The sequence below is a fragment of the Phodopus roborovskii genome, unplaced genomic scaffold (assembly GCF_943737965.1).
Source record: "Phodopus roborovskii unplaced genomic scaffold, PHOROB, whole genome shotgun sequence".
Classification (NCBI taxonomy): Eukaryota; Metazoa; Chordata; class Mammalia; order Rodentia; family Cricetidae; genus Phodopus; species Phodopus roborovskii.
The window spans coordinates 2,987,316-3,007,637 of NW_026126424.1; the positions used below are offsets into that span (position 1 = coordinate 2,987,316).

At 43.2% G+C, this 20,322-nt stretch overlaps 1 protein-coding gene across 1 annotated transcript in view; it reads right to left on the reverse strand.

Moving 5' to 3' along the window:
- Window positions 1-1,247: 1,247 nt before the first annotated feature.
- Window positions 1,248-20,322, reverse strand: part of Elovl6 (ELOVL fatty acid elongase 6) — a 101,434-nt gene continuing 82,359 nt past the window's right edge. Inside the window, exons 3-4 of the mRNA XM_051185525.1 lie at window positions 7,399-7,550; window positions 1,248-1,784 (exon numbers count right to left, since the gene is read on the reverse strand). Coding sequence (XP_051041482.1) covers window positions 1,354-1,784; window positions 7,399-7,550 — 583 coding nt within the window. The 3' untranslated portion in view covers window positions 1,248-1,353. The remainder of the gene's footprint in view (window positions 1,785-7,398; window positions 7,551-20,322) is intronic.

Here is a 20,322-nt window from a genome sequence, read left to right on the forward strand (position 1 = left end):
TTCTGATTTGGTCAAATGTATGACAGGTGTTTGACAGCACTTAAAACTTAGGGGTTAATCTACACAGGCCCTTTGTGGTCAACTATTTTCAACCTATTATGAAGTGTGTTTGTTGAAGTTTCTCACTCGGCCAGCAGAGGGCACTTCACATGCCTCTGCATTGCTTAGGGAGCAAATGCAGAAGACGCAGAAACACAGTGTTTACCCCAAATTAGGCAGAGCCCCACAGATCTGTTTTTGAAAGTCACAGAAACATAGAAAGCATGGGACTGTGTCACGGGGCTTCATTTGGAAAGCCAGGATTATGCGTGAAGTCAAACAAGGAGGGAGGAACGTATGGTCTGTCTCCTGGAGGATTCAGCTCCGGTGTCTTCCCATGGTCCTTCCCATTTTCAGCTCAGTGGTGATTGGCTGAGTTTCATTAAAGACAGTACAAGATTCCATCTTCAAGTCAATTGCTTGAGCTCGCATCCTTTCAACTCTGCATTTACTCTTCTCTTCTGTCCTAAAGCCAGAGGCAACTGAACAAAGGATGCCTCATATCTCACCAAAGAGCAGAAATAACAGTTGTCGATGTGACGCTTCAACTACAGGGTCTGCCATGGGGACCACCTTCTTGGCATTTGGGACGCATGGTTTCCACTCTCCTAGAAATAAAGTTTCACGAGAAAGTACTGTCCTCTGTTTGGTTGTAGCAAACTCAGTAGCCTGAGGCTGTGCAGTGAAGGGGAAACTATCTACCTTTTTAATTTCAGCTGCAGTAAAAATAATTAAGACATCTTTTGTCAAGGGGCTACAAGCTAACCTTTCTTTAAAAGGCCTTGATTTTTTTTTTTTGCAAAAGCATTGTTGTTCTAGATAGAAACCCTGTGACTCTTCCATGTTTATCTTTTCTACCAGTTCTGGTGTCATGTTGAAAAGACAGAAAGGACTGTGTGTGTGTGTGTGTGTGTGTGCTCGCATAGTTTGAAAAGGGGAACTCCTTTATCCTTAGAGAAAAATAACTCTGAATCGACGTTCCCCCTCTCCCCATAGCGTTTTGTTTTCCACTAATCTCTCTGCCCGTGGCTCCCTTTGGATCAAGTGTGTTCTAGAGTTGACAAGTAAGAGGGAAGGGGTCCCTCAGCAGCAGTACTTTGAGATGGAGATGCGCTCAGTGAGTCCTCACCCAAAAGGATCATAAACTTACTGGGTTAAGTCAAACTAATCATTGTTCCCAAGCTGCCTCGGGTTTTGTGTCTGCTCATACGTATGGTTTGTTTTAGCTGCACCATGTGATTCCTTGTGCCATTTTCTTTTGTCTATTATTTTTCATGATGACCCTGAGCTATGTCTTCCTCCTCGGTTCTGACACTATTCAGCCTTCGTTGTCTTCTTCACTTTGCCGATGTAGGCCTCAAAGAAGAAATGGCAGAAGAGCACAAGGTAGCTGAGGTACATGAGTGAGGACCAGAAGATGTTCTGGAAGTGGGAGTAACACTGGTCATTGTCATGCTGCATCCAGTTGAAGACCAGGTAGTTAATGACACAGCCCATGAGCATCTGAGTGATCTGGGATAAGGTGATGAACATGGCAAACTTCCGGGACACTCGGAAACCCGCAGCCCGCAAGGCATAGTAAGAGTACATGACGGCATGCACGCCGTAGTTCATAGTCATGAACCAACCACCCCCAGCCACCATGTCTTTGTAGGAGTACCAGGAGTACAGCAGCACGGTGATGTGGTGGTACCAGTGCAGGAAGATCAGCTTCTGTTTCCTCAGAATGATGAATATCGTGTCTCCTGGAAGACAGAGATGGGAACAAAGCTACGTGAGGCCCAAAGCTGGCTCTGGGAGGAGGGGGCGGGGTCTTCAGCAAGCAAGGCAGGCTACTCTTCAAGGTACTCAGCAGAAAACCTTAGCGATTTCTCATCTGACACGAATAATGGCAACCAGACCCAACCATTCATGACCAAAAGAGGACAGGGGACTGATCTCAGAGCAAGTGTGACCAGGAAGCAGACTGGGGTGCAGACTTGAGTGCCCAACAGAATGCTCTTAGGCTTCTCGAGAGTAACCATAATTACCTTATATAGATAAAACAAACAAACAAAAACAAAACAAACAAACAAAAACAGCCCTTGCCAGCCTTGGTGCATGACTTTAATCCCGGCACTCAGGAGGCAGAGCCAGGCAGATCTCTGTGAGTTCCAGGCCAGCCTGATCTACAGAACTAGTTCCAGGACAGACTACAAAACAATACAGAGAAACCCTGTCTAGAAAAACCAAAATGAACAAAGAAAAAAAAAAACCAGCCCTCAAATGTATCTTGTGATCTCTCTGTAAAACATGGAGTGCGTGTAAATGAAAAAAATACAATTCAGGATAGGAGATGTAGCTCTTGTGGTGGCAGAAGAGTTGGCCTAACACTGGCAAGGCCTGATCTCAATGAACCAAGTGAGTAAAACCTGGAAACAAGACTTAATTGTATGACATGACTATGTCTAGAATGTCAACTTTTTCCAGAACAACTCTCTATGGTATCAAGAAAAACAAAACATTGGTTTGAAGTAGGCAATTTATATAAAAGCTAGAGCTATGCTCAGGTGAGTAGCTGTTCTCTCTCTGCAATGCTTTTGAGAAATACACTACATAGAACATTTATGGGGGGAAATTGGATTAAAAAAAGCGAGTCGCAACAGATTCACACAGGTAAATGCGGCTTACTGCCCCATCTCTGTAGTGATCCGATATGGTGTAATCGTCTTCATGTCTGCAGTACAAGAACCAAGACTTGAATTTGGATCCCTAGCACCTTTGTAAAAAGCTGGGCTTGTTGGTAGGTGCCTGTTATCCCAGCTGGGGAAGAGGAGAAAGGTTGATCCCCGGAGCTCACTGGCTCCAGTAAGCTCCAGGTTCAGCAGGAGACCCTGCCTCAAAATATGAGGTGGAGAGTGGGTGAAAAAGACACCTGAAGTTGACTTCTGATCAACACATGCATATTTATGAACATGTCCCTGCACCCACTCATATATCAACATGAATGTTCACATGTACAACACACTTAACACATCTTTCACAAATATGACTATTCTCTTAATACCAATTGGAACTGGAAATTTGTTCTATTTTGAGATTCTATTTCAGACAAATGGAACAAGTACACACACAAGTATTAGCCCTTGCGTACTTAGTGGATGGCCTAGAGTTCCTGGTACAGACAAGGCCAAGTAATGCTGGGCCTTGGAAAGTCCCAAGGTTCTGATGGCTACAGTTAGTTGCACTACTACAGGTAGTGTCCTGTTACATTTACCAGGAGCTGTTACTTTATTTCCCTACTGAATTATTAAACACAATTTCTTCATATTTGTTTAGAACAGAAAGTAAAGTTGTCAGTGGAAACATTTCTCAATCTATTATGAAACTTCCATTGAAATCCTCTGGTCTCTTGTGAGACACTGGCTTTTATTATACCTATAAATGTCAGACAGGCTAAAAAATGACAGATGGCGATGGCCACTCTCATGTGTATACTTAGAGCCAAATTCTACTTCATATTAAGCTATACTATTTTGGCTAGACTGTCAAGAGTCACCATTTTTGTACAATCACTGCTCTGTGCCATCCTTCCCTCTTTGGACTATAATGTAGGACACAACCACTCTAGTCTATCTTTGTTAGTAGTGGAAAGAAGAGGGAAGTCTAAGGAATTTCATGTTCCAAGCAAATTTAGCCAGTCCTAATCAAAATATTTTAATGAGTCTCTTAACATTCATAAAAAGTATCCACCTGATACAATACCCAACTGTAATAAAAGCAATCTGCCATAGAGTAATAGGCACTTCATCCTATCTAACTCTTCAGCTGTCATTCTGTCATCACTCTTACATGAGGACCATCTGGTCTACCTGGACAGTGTGGGAATGGAAGCAGGACCTGTCTAGAGAAGGGGTGTGTTATGTTGAGTGTCTCAGGAGGTGTAGCTACTTTGAGAGGAAAGCAAGTGAGGAGGACCAATCTGTCATGAAATCTTGAAAACAAAATCCACCTGACTTTACACTGAGTCTTTTAGAGCGCGTGTTCAGGATGGTAAGGGATGAAGGATTCTCAGCAGCTCTACTCAAAGACAAGGTTATTGTCCCCAGAAATGGTGGTCTCCCATAAAATACTATGGTAAGATTACATTAGAACTTGACCTCTATTGCTCTTGCTACCACCATATAGTGACACAGCCACACTTTCTGATGCAAATATGGTTCTTCTGTCCATCTTCATCTATCCCCGTTTTTCCAAGTCATGCCAAATCATGGAATTTGTAGGAGTGGCAGAAGCTATAGAGGACTAGGCTTCTGCAAGGGCTTTGATGGGATTGATGCTGGCCAGCCAATCTTCTTGAGCAAACATTCCTTGGTATTTATGGAACTGGTACTACCAACTATAAGGGAGAGCACTTTGAGCTCTTGAAGGTGTCTGCTTTGTTAGTACTTTTGTTACCCTCTGACTCAAGTTCCTGTTTTCGGTGACCCCTAAAACCATTGGCCCAGCCCTTTTCAACCAAGAGACGGCTAGCAGACAAGACACGATGCTTCTTGTACCCAAGATCTCTGTATGCCTATGGAGAAGTCAGTCAGCACTTCCTGGGCAGTCATAGCCACCAAAAGACATGTTGAGCCAACTCTGCGTGTGTGGCTTGTCACAGATGGCTGAGCTCCTCTCAGCAGAGTTAGCTGCTGTGCTGCTGAGTCAGGGCCACGAAACAATGACAAGCTCAACTGAGCAAGGGCCTAGACGCAGAGCAGATGTTTCCAAGTCTTAACAAAAGCAAATCTCAGCAGGTTTTAATAGAATTCAAACCGTAGGCACTGGCAATTTGGCACACAAAGTAGAGGGGGCAGCTCTCTTGCTCACTTGTTCCAGTAGAGAGGAGTCCTTTAAACCTTTTGAATCCACCATTTCTGCTGAAACAGAGAGCCCTTATTACCATCATTAAGAGTTTAGTGAAGCAAAGTCAGTGGTGAGTGAGTACACTTTCAGCAGGGGGAGACAGAAAAGTTCCAGAAATAAATGGAGTAATGGCTACACCACAATGTGAATATTATGCCTATTTAACCGCCAGAAGTAAAGAAGAGAATGGTGAAAACTATGGATGTATGCAAATAGTTTCACTATTGTACTATATGGTGTGTGTGTACACATTCCTACATGATCTTTCCCTTTGGTATTCATAAAGAATTCCACAAATTTCTAATACAGAAAGGTAGAAGGTAAGACCTAAAGATAACCTGTAAGTAATTTTGTCTTTCTTAATCAAATGATGATAAGACTCCCCGATTGCAAAAGATTACTAGTTAATTTAACTTCAAAACTCATAGGCAAACAAACTAAGTAAGTGCTGAGGCTGGTTTTGGGGACACCAGTTTGAATTTTTAGACCTGTGACACTCAGCAGCTGACCTCTTCAAGGACACTGTTACATAAGCTGTAGAGTATTTGGAGACACTGTTCCATATTTTTTAATTAAGAGAGCATTGGCAGATCTTAATATATTCCTATGAAGGATCTGGGACTGTATGAAGAATGTGCCATCATTAGAGAAGTGGCAGTCTTCATTAGGAAAGAGTTTCTATGTTAGTCCACATAAGCAAATTCAACAAGAATTGTGTGAACCTACATCTGAATCCTGAGAACTCATAGAAAAACTGGATGTGTTGAGCAACTGTCTAATGGAAGAGGTGGAGACAAGCCGGGGGGGGGGGCAGCTAGCATGGTGTGCACACTAGAAACACAACAGCGACCCTCTCAAATGGGAAGGGCTCAACACCCAAGACTGTCATCCACACTCCCAATGCACATCATGGCCTGTACATACATGTGTACACACACCAGACTCTCTCTCTCTCTCTCTCTCATTTTCCTGGGACCTGTTCCTAGTCTTCATATTGTAAAATTCTGTGTCAAGTAGCTTTGCATTCTAATAATAGGCGCTTATTATATAAATTCATTGACTGACTAAATCTATATTAATGCATTCACTCTGAGTTTGTGTTCATTCATGGTGCTATGTGTGTATGTGCCTGCCATGTGGACACACAGTTCATTCTGCATCATGTAGAGACCTGGATTTTTTTTAATCCTCACAGAAAGGTTTGTAAAGCTTTTTGCTACTCTTCCTTAGTCCCTGATCTAGGAAGACATCCATCAATCCCACCGCCAGCTACTTGTAGGCAGCAGACTTAATAGTATATTGTGGTAAATGGCTCAGCTGCTCCCCAACACACTGGGGAGAACTCATGGACAAGTTACCAAGAACTCGGACAGATTGTAGAAGTCCTGTGATGAACCTACAACCTCTTGCCTACCTACCCCTGGCCTTATTTTTCCCGAGACAGGGTTTCTCTGTATAGCCCTGGCTATTCTAGAACTCACTCTGTAAGCCAGGCTAGCCTTGAACTCAAACATCTGTCTGTCTCTGCTGGGACTAAAGGCATGTGATACCACCACCAGGATCTGTCACCTATTTTTAAAGATTAAACAATGAACGAATGTGCCTTTTAACTCCACAATTCAGATATTTGAACTGAGGGCACATAGTTATTAATCCCAGGTTAGAGATATTAGGAATCTCAGTGTGAAGGTGACCTGTCTTCCTCAAGCATCTCTACCAGTTTTTGAGGACATGGCGGTTATTGGAGGATTCACTCAGCCCACTCTCACCAATGGATCCCTTACTCTGGCAATGAGAACACATTCCCAGAGACCTGTGCCCATACCAAGTCCTTACCACTGTCCACACTTCTGCAAACCTATGCCACCCCTCCTCTCAGAACCACTAAAAGAGAGCAAAGAAATATATAGCCAAGCAAGAATTTCCACTAATTTCTGGCAGGTGCCCCACATTTCCCCAGGGCCAGACTCGGGGATGAAAATAAACTCAAACAGCAGAACTCAACTGTTAGCATTTCTTAAGGAGAACACGAACCCCAGAACTGAAGCTTCATTTCCCAACCTGAACCCTGACTCCAGAAATGAACGTCTGCTTATCTCCGTGACTTGGAAAGTGCTGCGTTGTTCATTTTTTTCCCTTATTTTAATATTAGTTCAGCTGTTAATGGACCTTTGGACGTGTGGTATTTTATAAATCCCCGAGAGTGGCTTATTTTTAGTTAGTGCTAGGAAACTGGCATTCAAAAATGTGTTTTCTATCAATATACATAATACACAGTTACTTAAAAAGGAGGGAGCAGACGGGTGAGGCAGTGGGCAAAAATCTTCAGTTCATGTAGTCTAGCTTTCCAGTGACCAGCAAAGTGTTTCTTTGTTTACTCTGAGTGAGCCCGGTGAGGCTGCTGGGGGTGGGGGAGGGTGGTGGTTGGACACACGGGGTGGGAGACACCTCGGGGTGCGGGGAGACACTCACCTAGTTCAGGTGCTTTGCTGAGTACAAATGCATACGCCCAGAATTTGCTGACAGGTCCAATGTAAAAACTCTGGTCACAAACTGACTGCTTCAGGCCTTTGGTCATCAGAATGTACACCATGTAAGCACCAGTTCGAAGAGCACCAAATATACTTCCATTAGGAAAAGAAAAAAGAGAGAGAAACAATGGTTAGGGCAGAAATTTCACTGATGACATTAACCTGTTATGGTGGGAGCGTGAAATGTCTCCACAGGCTGGTCCCCAGCTGGTGGCCTGTTCTGGAAGGTACTGGGACCTTTATGAGATAAAGCCTCTTAGGAGAGAAAGTGCTTCCCTGGAGGTGGCCTTGAACTTTGCACAGTCACACTTACTGTGGTCTCTCTGCCACCCGACAGTGATGGAATATTATCAGCTTCCTAACGCTTCTCCTGCATCCCTCCTTAAAAGTGTCAGGGAAATGGGCCCGCCCTCCCTTGTTCCTTCTTCTTTCTTACAGCAATGCGAAAAGTAACCGATGCAACCACACTTAGAAGACTGGCCGGCCACTGGCAAAAGCAGGCCGAGGAGACTCCGGGTACACAGTTACCTGGGTGCCCTTTCAAGCGCCCCGTAAAGGAACTACAACCATTTGCTTTTCATCACTGTCCCAGAATGAGGTCATGGAAAAGAAGACTCAAGCCACACCAGGACCTTATGAGGAACGGCTTGGTTTCCGCTTGGGAACTATTTCACGGACACGAGACAGAATAGCTATATGTCCTTGGCAATGCCTCAGTTCTATCTGTCATTTTCCAGGTCCTGTTGGCTCTCTTCCCTGAAGTCTGTTAGTGTCCTTAAGCTAACTCAGCCTCCACATCTGGACCAGATGCCTTGGTTCCCACAGCAGGATCCAAGCCGCTGGTCCTGGCCACCTCTTGCTCTGTGATCATCTGTCTCAACCCATCAGAACAAGTGTCTTCTAGGTTTACCTCCACTACCAACCCTTCTAGTAATTCCACCCACCATGGGAGAGATAAGTATCACCCAACTGTGTATACCAACTACCAACACACTTCTTCGATATGCTTGCCTCTTCACACTCATAGATCTGCCACAGATGTCAAAAGGGGAAAGGTTTTTGACAATATAAACATAAACAAAAAACCCATTTAAACTTGTACCTGATAAGGAAACAGAAGCACTTTTGGAACATGATGATTTAATAATGTAACTGGAAACATGAAAGGACTTGACTATTGGAGCAAGGAGATTCCATTGTGAGTGAATCCCTCATAGCCGCATCTCTAAATGTAGTGTCCCTAATTGCAATACATACTGTCACTTTTTGGTTACAGATCCAATTTACTCCTGCAGTAGTTCTCTGCACCTGGAACCCCTCCCTAGTCTTCACCAGGAATCACGTAGCCCTGCGGGGCTTCTTTACCGCTAACCTCCACCTACTGATGTTCTTGCCAGCATTATTGGACACTTCCTGTTCTCTCCTCAGGACCCTTTGCATACTCCTCCCTCCTGTCTGTGTCCATTCCAAGGCTGGATCCCATTCCTTTGAAATCTCAGAGGCGGCATCTCCGTATTTACAGTCTAACAGCCCTAATTTAGAGACAGTAATTTGCACTTCATCAGTCCAGTTGGATAATGAAGATTTTCATAACCAGTTTCCCTTTACCCTTTCTTCACTAGTTGATGATTCCAACTTCTCCAAATTAAGATTTTACATCACTCTGCTGTGTTGGAAAGTACCAGAGAAATAGATGTGTCATCCAATGGTCTGATAAGAGTCGAGTACCTCCCTGTTCCATAGAGTCCTTTGTTCAGGATGTTCCAATAGCTTATTCTAAGACAATCAAACACCTTATCTGTAGTTTAAGAGCAATCATGAATTTTCAGCCCAGTTTTACTTCCCCTGTTTCTCATAGCAGAGACTGATTAGGCTACACATTTGGCCAATTCTAGCCAATGTAACGTGAGAAGTCTGCTTTGGGTGGAGAAGAGGATTCTTTGCTAATTTCCTTTGAAAATGCAGCAGGCATTTTGCAGCCCTGAGAAAAAAGTCAGCTCAGGATAGCAAAACAGTGGCTCTGGACATGGCTGAGCTGGTGAACAAAATCAAGTTTCAATTACCCTGCCTCAAACTTCTTGCATTTAGAACTAAATCTGCATTGCACGAGCCATTTGGAAATCCTCCTACCTATTACTTGCAACCCAAAGCCAGAGGCAGGTACAACACATGGATCTGATTTTCCAATGACTGGTTTTTGTTTAGTTTGTTTTTTAACAGTCTGTGAAGAAATCACTTCTATGGCTCAAAATGCAGTATTGCTGGTATGGTAGGTATATATTCTATCAGTTATATCAGTTACCTCTCATCATAAGCCAGTAGGGAGAGCTATTATGACTTTTGTCAGGGTGAAACCTAGTTCCCCAGGTCATGTGAAAATCCCACTTCTGACATCAGATATTGAAGCACAGATTAAGATACACGGGACGAGGTTAAAATATAGGTTAATTTTATTTGGGGAGAAGTCACTTACATAAGAAACCGATGGCCCACAAGTTCCCTCTCCAAGGAGCCACACCCAGGCTGCTCTCCATGACCCGACTGGAACCAGGAGAGAGCGAGCTGAGGTCCAGGACCCCAGACCCAGACCGGTCACCACACCCAAATGGGTGGGGTGGATATTTCACTACAGAAACACATGATACCATTCAAAACACACTGGATAGACCTAGGACTTTCTGTAAAAGAATATTTTATAAAGGATAATCTTCCCATCATATCCAGCCCATCATACATACTCATGTGGCCCTAAGATGCTCTCTACTGTACTTAGCCACCAGACAGACTGCAAATCCAAACCGATCTTTTTAATCTTGGAAGCATCTGTAGTTTATTCCTAATTTCTAACTGTTAACAATTAAACTTAATTCCCTCAGTTGTTAAATATTTAGCACAGTGGTTGACTTCATCGATAAGGCAGACATGTGACCATCTCCAGACAATGTTGTGAGGCTTGTTTTGGGTTGGGAATGGTTTTGTTGCTCTGAAACCACAGACACTTTGCTGGCATTTGAACTGGGGGGGGGGGGGTAAATAGTTATTGACAGGGTTGAATGTTAGGGCCTGGGAAAATCACTGCAGAGAACTTTTTACATCATGATGACCCACAATACTGCTGACAAGTACACAGCACATATTGTCTCATATCTGGACACAAGCCTCATCCCTTGAGCTCTGAACAATGAGGCTGACTCAGAACTGAGGACAGTGGCACTTGAGGGACCATGTCAGTGCCAGCCATTGGGCCCATGTGCTCATGGCCAAAGGCTCATTGTTGGGCTATGACAATGCTAGTGCTGGGGGGAAATTAGAGCTGCTCAGCCAGTAGGTGACTACCACCCGTGGGATGTCACTAGCTCTGCCTCTGCCACATCTCAACCATGTGTGTTTTGGAACGGGTGGCTCTGATAACAGCATCGTGCTGTGACACATGACTAAAAATACTGCAAGGTGAGACCTCTTTCATCTGTAAGTTGCATTGCTTCTGGACAGCCGTGAAAGTGCAGCTTTGGTCCCGTGACCACGCTTCTCTGGTAGGGTTGGTAGGCCTGGCCTATCCCTCTCTGGGACACATGACTAGTCCTTTTCATAAAGAAACATTCTATCCACACGGCAGCTGAAGTTCAAGTCCTCTGAATCTACAGAGCAGCAGCCATTGTTCTCTTTGAACCCTTCCTAGAGAGGTTCTTGTGGCCTGCAGGGGTCGCTGTTGAGAGCATGCTGCCAAGGGGCTCTTGAGGGGCAGAGGGCAACCTGGGGCACACTCTATACCTAGCTGGCACAGGCTCCCTGCTCTCTTATCCAGACTGCAAAACATGTGTCTGCCAGCTTTCCACCATGTATACCAATGAACAGTCTGGAAGAAAGGCTGCTGGCATGAAAAAGAAACTGATTCCAGTGCATGGTATCTTTAGTCAGCTGACAAAGACTATTCCAGGGGTCAGGTGACCCAAGAGTTGGGGCAGTACTGCTTAATGTGGACAGATGACCATCACAGTAATGCCTTTTCTACACAAACGTGGCACTCACATACTTAGTTACTTATTAGTTCCGAAGGCATATGCTTTCCCTCACAAAGCCTAGCTTTGCTGTTAATGGTGATGGGAAAGCAGAGCATGCTGGGAAGGGAGGAGTAAAGGTCTCTGCTTAGCGGAGGGAGGTGCTGCCTCTGGCCACCTTGTAATGAAGGGGGTTTTGACTTTCCATGACAGACTCCAGGAATAGCTAGTAAACACTAACTTGAGAAGGGTTATCGAGGGAACCACGTTCTTTCTAACCCAGGTATATACATCCAGTATTGCTTAGTTTTCAATAAGCACATATTAGACTGATATTTTTTAAAAACACTACTAAAGTGGGTGACTGGAAATCACTGACATCGCATAAACACTAACAAAGGTGCTAGCAACAAGGCTTAAAAGTGCTCACTGTGGAGGTGGAATAGTAATGACCCTGTGTTTTAAATACAAACTGTCATGGGGGAAGGGGGTGGGGTGCTGGGAGGAGAGGAGGGAGGGGAACTGCAGTTGGTATGTAAAAATAAAAACAAATAAATATGAGCCAGCACTAGGATTCATTTACTGATCCAACATTTAGCACCAAGCATCTGATACTGCAGTACTCACGGGGGGTGGGGGGCAGAGAATCGCTGTAACATATGGTGGGTGATGCAGACTCATAAAACACACACATACATGAATGCGTGCAAGTGTGCACAAAACAACAGAAAAGATAGTACGGAGTGGGTGTGGCCAGGATTCTTCTTTGGATGGTAGAAGATTTACAATAAAAATTTAGAAAAACTTTGCTTTTAGCTTATGTTAGCTTGAAGATGTATTAGGGTCCTTTAAAAAGTATAGCATGTGTAGCCTTTTGCATAAATAGATAGAAATGGTCTGATCAGATTCCTTTTTAATATGCTTACAATAAGCAGATGGAGCTATCTCATGTTTTTGAACAAAAATGCTATTTATAAGGGTTACGTGCAGTAGGGTAAATCAGTAAGTGGTGTTATTTGAACCTTGTTTTGGAGTTGACCAGTTGCTTTTATTCCAAAGTCATTGTGACCTGTTATATACAATGCTTTAAGAAATACGCTTATAGAAATACTTCAAAATTAAACTTTTAACTCTTTAAAAAGAAGTGTAACAGATAATGCTAGTGGTCTCTAACTCCCGCTTTGGCGGAAGCTCTAGTCATCTATCTCCTTGAGATTGATTAATGTGCTATCCTAACCTCTAAATTCTATTATCCTCTGACTATCAAAACAAAATATTTGAGTAACGATTAAGAACTTCAAAACCGTGTCTTAAGAAATGTCTTGTGTAATGATCAGTTAGTTCCATTTCTGAAAGCCTCTTTCACAGTATTTCCGTATTGGGCTTGGCGTAGCTGTACAGTATTTGGAATTCTAACACAGTCCCTAAAGCTCTTAGAGAAACAACAACTACCCCCAAGGTCTTCACCAAAAGTACAATTACTTCCAGGACTGTGTAATGAAATTGTTTTATGATACTTCTATCATAACATCAGTGTCTAGGATTTTGTCAGTAGTTACAACATTGCAACAGCTGACCCAGCAGTAGCAGCCCACACAAACACAGGAGAGGCCATTGACAGAAAAATTCCTTTCAACAAAATCTAAACTAACATTGTTCAGACAAATTCCAGAGTAGGGCAAATACCCAATGATCCCAGAATAGGATAAAGCAAATAAAACAAAAAACAAAAAAGCAGTCGCTGCCACCCAGCATCTGCTGTAATGCGTTTACATTTAGGACCCCACGCAGACTACAGATGTGATACAGGATTAGGGCATCCATGCCCCTATCATCTCTACTGATGACATGCAGCTCACAATCTGAGCCCTTCCACACTGGCAGATTGCATCCTCCATAGAGAATGTCCAAACTTAAGGAGACTACTCTTTAGCCTTGGCAAAACTGTTTTTCAACAACAACCATGCAAGCAAAAGTATGGACTATTTGTGTCCATCAGACCCGCACCTAATCTGAGATATCTGATCACTTACTTTGTCTCTCCATTATGCAATGTGTATTATTATATACTTTTTCTTTAGCTTTCACTATTGAGAAGTACTTCTATAAGTTTTATGTATTAATTTAAATGTTTATCTTATGTTGGTGTACTCTCGTCCTGAGTGCCCATGGATGGCAGAAGAGCATGTTGGATTTCCCTGGGACTGGTTGTGACCCACTATGTAGAGATTTGGAATCCAATATGGTCCTGTGAATGAGACAGTGATTGTCACACAGAGCCTCTTAATTCATTTGTCCTCACTTTGAAAAAAATTTGCACAGGGACAACTGGTCAACCTACACACACACACACACACACACACACTCTCTCTCTCTCATTTGCACAGGGACAACTGGTCAACCTACTCTCTCTCTCTCTCTCTCTCTCTCTCTCTCTCTCTCTCTCTCTCTCTCTCTCTAAACCAGACACTTCGTTTGGAAACTTGGAAAATCTATACAGATATGGTGGCTCCAAAGTCTATAAAACTATACCTTATAGGACTCATTAACTTGGCATTGTATTTGGACTCAGTGATTCTACTACAGTCTACAACAGAGCCTTCTTCTTTCCCCAGAAGTTGTTAGAAAACTCATTTTAAACTCTTACTTTTTTCTTTCATTTAAAACCAGTTATTACTTTTTAGTAACATACAAAGGAACAGGTTGCTCTGCATGATTAAACTCCTATTTCTAATGTTTGCTTCATATTTAATCCTTGGGATTCATTTTTACTTTTTAATAAGAAAAGATACCTAAAGATACCTCTGCCAGGCAGTGATGGCACATGCCTTTACTCCCAGCACTCAGGAGGCAGAAGCAGAAGGATCTCTGTGTGTTCAAAGCCAGTCTGGTCTACAGAGATACGTCTAGGATAGCTAGGGCTGGCTACACAGAAAAACCCTATCTGAAAAACCCTATCTCAAATAACAAAAAAAAAAAAAAAAAAAAAAAAAAAAAAAAAAGTAAATAAGTAAAAGACATCAGATACTACTTCCTTCCTTCTTGAAGAGCAACAATCACACAAAAGATTGAAAAAGAATCATTAGAAGGAAGACATGATAAGAATGAAGAATATTGGGTATAAACAGTGAGCCTAGCATAAAGGAGGGAAACCCAACATGAAACACTGGAACCATGAAGCACCTTCTAATTCATCTTCATTTGTAATGACATCTGAAAATGACTGCAGAGTGCAGATGACAATTTAATGCTAGCTAAGTAGATACCAGGTGTGGTATGGAGTCTACTAGACCTGAAGGCTTCATGCAGGACACAGTTGGTGGGAAAAGTGTCACAGAGTACAGATGACCTTTGTAAGCACTCACAGTGTGCCTCAGGAGACATGCACTATGGTGGGTATGCAGGGTGCAGCTGCTGTCTCCATTCACAATACCCCCTTGATTACTCAGGGAACTCCTGCCTCAAACAGGCATTCTTACTATGTTTATAGCATGGGCTGGCTCGGATTCATCTTCTCTGATAGATCAGTTTAGTTCCCTTGTAAATATAAACAATTTTTTAGTAAAAAGAATGTTGCTTCAATAATAATTCCTTGTCTCCCACTGACCTTACATGTTAAACAGAGTTGAGCACAGACCTTCCATCGGAGTGTACAACTTGGAAATGACCTACTTGTTCCAAGAACCTGGCAAGGTACTGACACTCTGGGACCAAGTTTGAATGACAAACTTGATAAAAAGCAGCCTTTGCTCAGTGGGGAAGGGAGAAGCAAGGAGACATTAATCATGAGTGTACCGGTACCATAATGGATTTCCATTAGCAGCCACCACAGGGAATAGGACCTATGGCTGTAGGAGCTGACACCTTAGTTTAGGATCAGTCACGCATCTTCTGGACTTACTGTTACACTTCACTGCGAGTTACATGGATTTCTATCTGCCTAACACAAAGGTGGCTTCGGTTCCCTGGGGACCCACAAGGAAAGTGCCCATGCCAACCTCACCCTCAGTTTCGGACCTAACAGGGCCGCTTCAGTTCTGGCTGGCTCAAACTTGACTCTGCAACATCTCAGGATATCTCACACACTGGAGAAACTTCATTAAGCCCCTAGATGATGCAATTCCCTAGCTTCATGAGGCATGATCATCTCTATTTTATAGGCAAAGAGACAGGCAGCAAGAGGGTTTTGGCCTAGCCTAAGGATTTCCAGTTTCCATGCAGAAACACTTCAGTCTATAGTTCAGCTTGGAGCTGCTTCTGAAAAACTCACCAGGCTGTCAGTGAAGGGAGTGGCTTTCAGTGTGTCTGACAAGAAAATCTTCTCCAACTCCTAAAATGGTTTCAATGCCCGGGACACAGAGAAGGAGTCTAGCCCTTAGTCTTGGGAACAACTATTGGTCTGAGCTTTAAGTTAAGAACACTCTGTAGACATCCCATTTCCAGATGACTGTCCTCCTGCTCCAAAATTGGTCAGAAACCAATGGAAGGAGTCACCCATCTATGAGCCACAGATATCCAAGTAAGAACTTGACTTTGAAGCCCCAGAGCTCTGCTGAACTCTCCAAAGGCCATGCTTGTGGTGGGTGTGCTTTCTTCCTCCGAGTTAGTTTCTTTACTCAACCAGTAACGCAGTGCCTCCTACTACATTCCAGATGGCTCGCCCAGGCCTAAGAGAGATTTTCAATGTCATATGGGAACAACAGGCAGGTATCTGGACTTTTACAATGAGAACAACTAAAAATACAAAACATTAGCGACAGGATGCTAGAAAACCCACGGGTTACAGGCTAGAAAGAACCTGATATGAACGAATGAATGAGGCTACAGTGAAGATGAGCATTAAAGCAAAAACAAACAACCTCATGAGCACCACAAAAAATGGCTAGCCATCTTGTTTCTTCAGAAAACTTAGCTCCTCAGGAAAACTCACTGTGTTGGGAATATGAGCAGATTATTAGAACAGTAATCATTACAGTGCCAAGACTAATAGGCTTGCTCCATCAACATGACTTTAGAGGATTTACTGGCTCACACAGCTGCAGGAGTAAACCAAATTCATCCCAGGGATGATTAATGACAATCTCATGAGGGAGTGAGTTCCTGAAGCATGCCACAGAACATTATGTGTGTTCTGCAACCCAATTCAGCTCTTCTTAGGAGGAGGAGAACGAGGAGGAGAAGGGAACAAAGTAAGGTCATTGTAGCCCTCTGTTTCTCACACCCTTAAAATGAATGGGCTGGGCATGTCCTCCAGGATCCCAGCTCTAGTCTTCCATGAGCTCAAACTCTAGCTCTGAGGGAGGGATCACAAAATCATTAAGTTTTTGCTCCTTCACATATCCAATTTCTTCCTCTGGACACATTAATCTAATGGTCCATCAGATCTTGATCACATTTTATAACAGTACATTAATTCCTTCAGAAACTGTCACTGTTGTCACATAACTGAAAGGTTTATCAAAGAAGGTGAAGTTAATAGATGACCACATTATTCCACAAATATTAAGTATAAATGCTCTCTGGGTGACAGGCTGTACTCAGTTTTGTTTTCCCCCATATTTAACTATTTTTACTAAGCGTATGATCTGTAAAAAAAATTCATTCACTTATGAAAATAAATAGTAATATGCCCTTTTCTGTCCTGGCACCTCCATCGACTACACTCAGGGTCTAGACACAAGTGAAGGACAGCTTGGATACCTTTCCTAGAAGCATCAATGGCCACTTAACCTCTGTAGCGAGGAGGCCTACCTCACACTGCAGCCTGGCTCAGCATTCTGCTGGTCCCATCTCCAGGGTGTTGCCTCCTACAATGCCATGTTGGTTTTGATGGTTAGGGTGGTTACTCAGAAAATAAGTAGTGCTGGATAGGAGGCGGGGAGCCCAGACCCCTGGGGTGAGGGTGAAGAGAATCTAAAATGGAAGCAGGTGCTAAGACCATAGTATGGCAATCCCCTTGAAAGTTGAAAACACAGGACCACACAATTCAGCAATCTCACCCCAGGGCACACAGTTGAGCCACAAGAACTAAAACTGAAACCTTAAAAAGTTCTTTTCACACACGTGGTCCAGCAACAATAGTCATAACAGCCAAGAGGTGGGAGTGATCCCAGTGCCTGTCAATGGATGAATAAACAAAACATAGGATATTCAAATGATGGATTAATGAGTAACAGAAAGAAATTCTGACACAAACTGCAACACAGACGGTGAGGATCCTGTGTGAAATGAAGTAAGCCCACCACAAGAAGACAAATACTGCCTGACTCGGCTTAGGTCAACCACGGGCAGACAGGAGAAAGAGTGCTGAGTGCTGGTGGGGGAGGAGGGAAGAAGAAATGGAAAGTTCTCTTTTGATTGGCAATTTCAATTTAGCGAGGTAAAAAAGCTCATTTCTAAATCCGGTTGCACAACAATTCGAATAAACTTGATGCACATGACAGAATGGTTGAGAGAGAAAACACCCCTCACCACCACCAAAAACCAAACAAAAATCCCTGGCAGCTCTGCAAAAGGGTCTTTAAATATCTCTAAGTCTAAATTGCTATTCTTTGAGGTTTCATTTCCAGAAAGCCAAGCTAAGTGACTTAAACATTTAAGATGTTAAGGGAAAAATCAAGACACACACACACACACACACACACACACACACACACACACACACACACACACACACAAGCTACAAGCAGTTGCCAGCCTGAGCTACCCAGCAAGACCACCCACCTTCCTACGCCCCCAGCACAATTAGTAGCTTTTGATAAAAAAGCTACAGTGGTTCCTGGAGTTAATCGAAATCTCTAACAATGAAGAAACGAAAGACTGAGATAAGTCAGGGAGATGACAGCACACAGCATGCAGAATAGAGAAACGGGTACCCGGTTCCAGTCGGCCTCCTGCAAGGGGACCCTGGAAGAAGATAATGAGTCTCCACTTCACCCGATACATCAGATCCGTTTGTGATTTGTGGGCAAAAGTAAAGAATTCAAGATGGGCGCTCAGGAAGAGTGTAGTGTGGGTCATGAAGTGAGAATGGCAGGAGGGTAGAGCTGTGTCTACCATCAAACTCAGACATCACCCGAAAGTCCTTTAACAACTACAACAAAAATCTCAAATACCGTAAATGTAATATGTTAATCTTAACCGAATGGTCACACAAGACCCCATCCGAACACCTCGAAAGAGCACAGATAACCACATATAAAACTGGTTTAATTAGATTGTTTCGATCTGGGTTGACTCTTAGAAAAACCTACTCTACACTTACTACATGCTAGGTTCTCTTTAGTATTCTTGGATTGAGAAAACCGAGAAAGACAAGAAATCTGTTCTACCAAGTCTATATTCTCCTGGCTCATCTAGCACACACACAGAAGACTTTACAGAGTGGTTAAGTATCTCAGTAATGATGGTGAAGAGATGTTGATTACTGAGATGGGAAACGAAGGAGGTGACAGGTGAGCTGATGACAGATTCATGAGCAGGAGCCTCTCCTGTCACAGACAGCCTTGATATGAACACCGGGCAGACAGAGATCACAACAGTTGGGCATGCTAGTCCAGGGAAGGCTGGTTGTGCTGGGTCGGGAATGAAATACAGCTTCATAGATGGGTATGGCCACAGCTTGCAGAGCCTTTGTATATTTTATGACACAATAATTAGTAATAGTAAAAATCATTTACTTGCCAGGTGGTGGTGGCTCATACCATTTATCCCAGCACTTGGGAGGCAGAAGTAGGAGGATCTCTGAGTTCAAGGCCACCCTGGCCTACAGAGTGAATGTCAGGAGAGGCTCCAAAGCTACGAAGAGAAACCCGGTCTCAAACAAAACAATAAAAAAAATCATTTACTCAATAGTACTGTAGAGGCACTGACCAGTTTTAAAGCAGGATATGATAATGAGTTATAGCTCACAGGAAGATGGCAACATGAAACATAATAACCTCCACATTATTACCATACACCATTATGGCTTTTTAATAAAGAACATTTAATAAAGAGAGCATTTAGAAAGGGGTAGCTCTCTCATTCTCAAAGGGGCTGGGGGCTGTAATAGAACAACAGATATGAAAGAAAGACTTATCCTGTGACACTTGTCAAGAGTATGATACATCGAGAAAGGACCAAAGTTGACTGGCCTAAGCAACAGTGTGGATAATGATGAAGGTCTTTCAATAAAGAAGAACTAAATTAATTATTAACTTATTTTCTACTGATTAATTGTAGGGAGGAATTGTTGGTGGACAAAAACCATTTTTCTTTTCTTTTTTTAAATATAGCTCTTCAGAGAAATGAGTCTGGGGCCAGATCAAGTACCAGTGAAAGAAAATGGAGACTGGTATGAAGAAGGACCCAGATTCGCCAGACCACACACGACTTTTCTTCTTTTGGAGAGAGGGAGGAGCCAGGCTCGGAGCTATTTCCCTCTCAGGAAGTCACCAGAGGGAACAGACATGTTCCGGGCTGTCTGACCCTGCCCCAGCTGGGAAGCAGACGGAAAAAAGCCACTCCCTGAAAGTTTATCAGAGCAGTACCGGTATCTCAGGTGAAAGTGTCCAGTTAATAGTCCACAGAGGTGGGGACATGGCTGTGGAGAGGTCTGCCCATGGATAGGAGGCTTGTAATATAAACATAGACAAGCATGCCAAACGGGCCAAGAATCCCAGTCAGATTTCTCTACAGCAGCAGGCCTCACAGGGCTCTGTGTCTCCACAGGTCTCACAGCCCCTGGCTGCTGACAGGTGATGTTTAGGGTGAGGAGTGTGTCATGTTAGTCACTAAAATGACATGGAATTTTGACTTACAGTAAACCATAGCAGTTATAATAAATGCAGATTTTTTTTAAGGCTCTGCCTCCAGAGGCTTCAAGG